Here is a 3,878-nt window from a genome sequence, read left to right as displayed (position 1 = left end):
ATGGTTTGATTTCAATTTGTTTTAGGACTTAGGCAGCGTCCGACTCGCGCAAAGCCCTTTGAGTAAATCTCTACCATATATGGATAACCTGCTGACGTCGCACTTGGGAAAATTGTCAACAGTTTCTTTCATTTCCGCAATGCCTCCATGGTTTGATTTCAATTTCTTTTAGGACTTAGGCAGATCCTGAATACACAACAGCAGATGGAATACACAACAGCAGATCTTTTAGGACATGGGCAGATCCTGAATACACAATAGCAGATGAGAATAGGTAAGAAAGGTTGATTTTGCATAACAGAACCTCTAGAATGCATCACATCACGGGGGAATAACAACTACTATTTTTTCTGTAATATGTTGGTTGAAACCTGAATCATGGGAGAAAGTGCAACATGGAACATGGACTGATTTTTTTTTTTTTTCCTCAACACCTACTCAAGTCTACCCCAGGTGGAAGATGATTACTGTCTGCGCTCACTCCTGGCTCGCACCCAAGGTTGACAACAATCAAACATGCCATTGCACAAGCCTAAAGGCACGCCTACCATGCAGGCAAAGCCCTGCTGACATCCTACTTAAAAAGAGCGGCAATTGCTCCCCACTGACACATTTCACGCACACCTGACAACGACACCTGAAGCATGGAAGGTCGCAGCACAGCTTTGACAGCGCTCCTCTTGCTCATTATCTGCACTGGCAGCACGCAGTCAGGTGAGACCGATGAGCCTTGACTCTTTTAAAGAAAACTAGACATAAGTTGTACTTTTTAAAAATCTAAATGCACATTTTACTCCAGCCAGCTGCTGTGTGAAAAACATGGTTATGCGGGGAAAATTGTCATGCCAAAGACTGCTGGGCTACTCGTTCCAGACCATTAAGAACTCCTGCGACATCAAGTCTGTTATGTAAGTGCATCACATTTTATCTTCTGACCAATTGCTGTCATCTTCTTGATGTACACAATCCAATAAAATGATTTACAAAGACAACTATAACATGGAATAATTGCGTATGACTGTGTTGGCAGTTGCACCACAAGATCACGAGTGGTCCCCGTGCTCCATCTTGCGGTGCTCAGGAATAAATAAAAAATTAAATAGTATTAGATAAAAACAAAAAAGGCTGAGTGGCATCAATGTACAGCATTATAAAGACAACAGCGTCGTATGCTCAAAATGTTAGAAACGGCGCCAATACAATGATAGAATATTGTGAAATTCAGTTATTTTTTTCTTAGTTATCTATTTTAAGTCTTGCATTGGATTTCATTGGCTCATATTAATATATAAATAGAACATACCGGTATGTATATGTTTTCTTTATTACTTTTATGCCATTTGAAAAAAATATTTTAAAATAGTTTCTATTCTATCTTTATTATTTTGTATATTTAAAAAAAAAAAATGTTATATAGTGTCTGGGCAGCGTATTGTGATATACCGTATTTCCTTGAATTGCCGCCGGGGCGCTAATTAATTGAAATCCTCTTCTCACTCCTGCGGTTACCAAAGGCATGCGGTAAAAGTAAGCATGCGCTAATTATTTTAAAACCTCTTCTCACTCCGGCACTTACCAAAGGTAGGCAGTAAAAATTTGAGTGTGATGTAAGCTTGGACCTTAAATCCTACTGAATAGCTCTTAATCTTCTTCCCTTTATGCGATTTCAAATTACCGGTATTGAAATCAGCTTCCTCCATTTTGAAAATGATGACAGGGGAAGTGTCACTCGGTGTATATATATATATATATACAGTACAGGCCAAAAGTTGGGACACACCTTCTCATTTCAATGCGTTTTCTTTATTTTAATGACTATTTACATTGTAGATTTTCACTGAAGGCATCAAAACTATGACACCTGTAAAGTGAAAACCATTTCAGGTGACTACCTGTTGAAGCTCATCGAGAGAATGCCAAGAGTGTGCAAAGGGTGGCTATTTTGAAGAAACTACAATATAAAACATGTTTTTAGTTATTTCACCTTTTTTGTTAAGGTACATAACGCCATGCGTTCATTCATAGTTTTGATGCCTTCAGTGACAATATATAATGTAAATAGTCATGAAAATAAAGAAAACGCATTGAATGAGAAGGTGTGTCCAAACTTTAGGCCTATGCTGTATGTGTGTGTATATCTGTAGATGGAATCCACCGGCTGTAAGAGGGGGCACTTTGAACAGGGTGTGTGCAGTAAAGACATTTTACAGTGGGTTAATCACTAAGCTGAATTTTTTTTCAGTGCGCTCATTCTCATGGTTAATTTTTCTGTTTTTTCCAGATTCCACCTGCCCGCGAGGTTTTTGTGCGCCGAACCCACCGACAGCAAGACCCAAAAATTGATGCAGTGCATCGAGTGAGTACGCCGCTGCATCTCAAAGCTTTTTTTCAAACAAACGAATGTCCAATTAAGGTTTTTTTTTTTTTTGGCAGTGAGCGGAGGAGGAAAAGCCCCCCGTCCCCCCAGCAAGGAAATATAACCACCACTGCAGCATGAACTGTCACATTAGTGCTTTGCTCCTTTTATAGCAAAAATGCATGTTAGCTCTGTTTTATAAACAGCAAAGTGTAGTATTTGGAATACTTTGGAAAGTTCTCACATATTTTCAAGTTGACTGGTGTTCTAAAATATTGGAAAGGGTATTGTCTGATCATTAATTAAACATATTTTTAATACCACACATGTGCTGGAGTCTGAATGATAATGATTAGTGGCGCCCTCTGTGGTTCTTTAAATAATGCTTGGGAGGGCAAATGGCAAATGGGTTATACTTGAATAGCGCTTTTCTACCTTCAAGGTACTCAAAGCGCTTTGATACTATTTCCACATTCACCCATTCACACACTGATGGGGGGGAGCTGCCATGCAAAGCGCTAACCATGACTCATCAGGAGCAAGGGTGAAGTGTCTTGCTCAAGGACACAACAGACGTGACGAGGTTGCTAGCATTCGGTTAAAACAATTTGACCGGGGGCTGGGCTGTATATATATATATATATATATATATATATATATATATATATATATATATATGTGTATATATATATATGTATATATATGTATATATATATGTGTATATATATATATATGTATATATATATATATATATATATAAATAAATAAACATGCACACGCATACACAAGTCTCCAAAACGTTAACCATCATTTTGCTACAATAAAAAACAAAGGAAAATATAAAAAGTGGTACTGTTTTTATTGTATATATATATATATATATATATATATATTCCTCGCGCACTAATTGACTGAAAGCGCGCACTTGCTGCTGATGATGTCAAGTTATCAATGGGAAAATGCATTTTTCGACAATATCATTTGCCTGAATGGCAGGGAGAGTAAAATGGATTCGAAAGGACAGATTTAAAAACATTCTAAATTAAAAATAAAATAATATAATTATTTTTTTTTAACTTGGGATTTCTCGCGGGCCGGATTTTGGATGCTGGCGGGCAGTATCCGGCCCGCGGGCCGTAGTTTGGGGACCCCTGCTTTAAGTAATTGTTCAGGTGCCAGGTACAACCCCCCAAATTTCCAAATTTTTTTTCAAACTGCATTGAATTGCTTCAAATTCAGCTATACAATAAAATGAGCCAAACTACTCGATCATTTTCTACCGCTTATTCCCTTTCGGGGTCGCGGGGGGCGCTGGCGCCTATCTCAGCTACACTAATCCCCCACAAATCATCAGATTTCTGACAGAATTTAAACGTTTTTGACAAATCCCCCCACGGCCACAAAAAAAAAACTAGAGCGTGTAATTTCGTAAAGAATTGCGTGTGAATACTGAAAAGCCAAAACCGAACTGAAACGTTAACACTTAGCACATTAGCCAGGTAGCGTCGGATAGAAAACAAAG

General features: G+C 38.2%; 1 protein-coding gene across 2 annotated transcripts; it reads left to right on the top strand.

Moving 5' to 3' along the window:
* Positions 1-592: 592 nt before the first annotated feature.
* LOC133569317 (C-C motif chemokine 20-like) lies at positions 593-2,679 on the top strand. Of its 2 annotated transcripts, none has more exons than XM_061921551.1 (4): positions 593-714; positions 800-908; positions 2,282-2,356; positions 2,434-2,679. In XM_061921551.1, the coding sequence occupies exons 1-4, from the start codon at positions 645-647 to the stop codon at positions 2,495-2,497; spliced, it is 318 nt and encodes a 105-aa protein (XP_061777535.1). In that variant the 5' UTR covers positions 593-644; the 3' UTR covers positions 2,498-2,679. The 2 variants fall into 2 exon arrangements, with proteins under 2 accessions (XP_061777535.1, XP_061777536.1); XM_061921552.1 differs by having other exon boundaries at positions 2,282-2,360.
* Positions 2,680-3,878: the final 1,199 nt, after the last annotated feature.

The sequence above is a fragment of the Nerophis ophidion genome, linkage group LG15, assembly GCF_033978795.1.
Source record: "Nerophis ophidion isolate RoL-2023_Sa linkage group LG15, RoL_Noph_v1.0, whole genome shotgun sequence".
NCBI classification, from domain to species: domain Eukaryota; kingdom Metazoa; phylum Chordata; class Actinopteri; order Syngnathiformes; family Syngnathidae; genus Nerophis; species Nerophis ophidion.
Note: the sequence above shows the minus strand (reverse complement) of the source record. Positions and strands in the feature narration are given on the sequence as shown.

Bases quoted from the DNA above. Each gene is read 5' to 3' on its own strand.
- LOC133569317 (XM_061921551.1), top strand. From the start codon at position 645: ATGGAAGGTCGCAGCACAGCTTTGACAGCGCTCCTCTTGCTCATTATC. The intron at 715-799 runs GTGAGACCGATG...ATTTTACTCCAG, and splicing joins CACTGGCAGCACGCAGTCAG to CCAGCTGCTGTGTGAAAAAC. The intron at 909-2,281 runs GTAAGTGCATCA...TGTTTTTTCCAG, and splicing joins TGCGACATCAAGTCTGTTAT to ATTCCACCTGCCCGCGAGGT.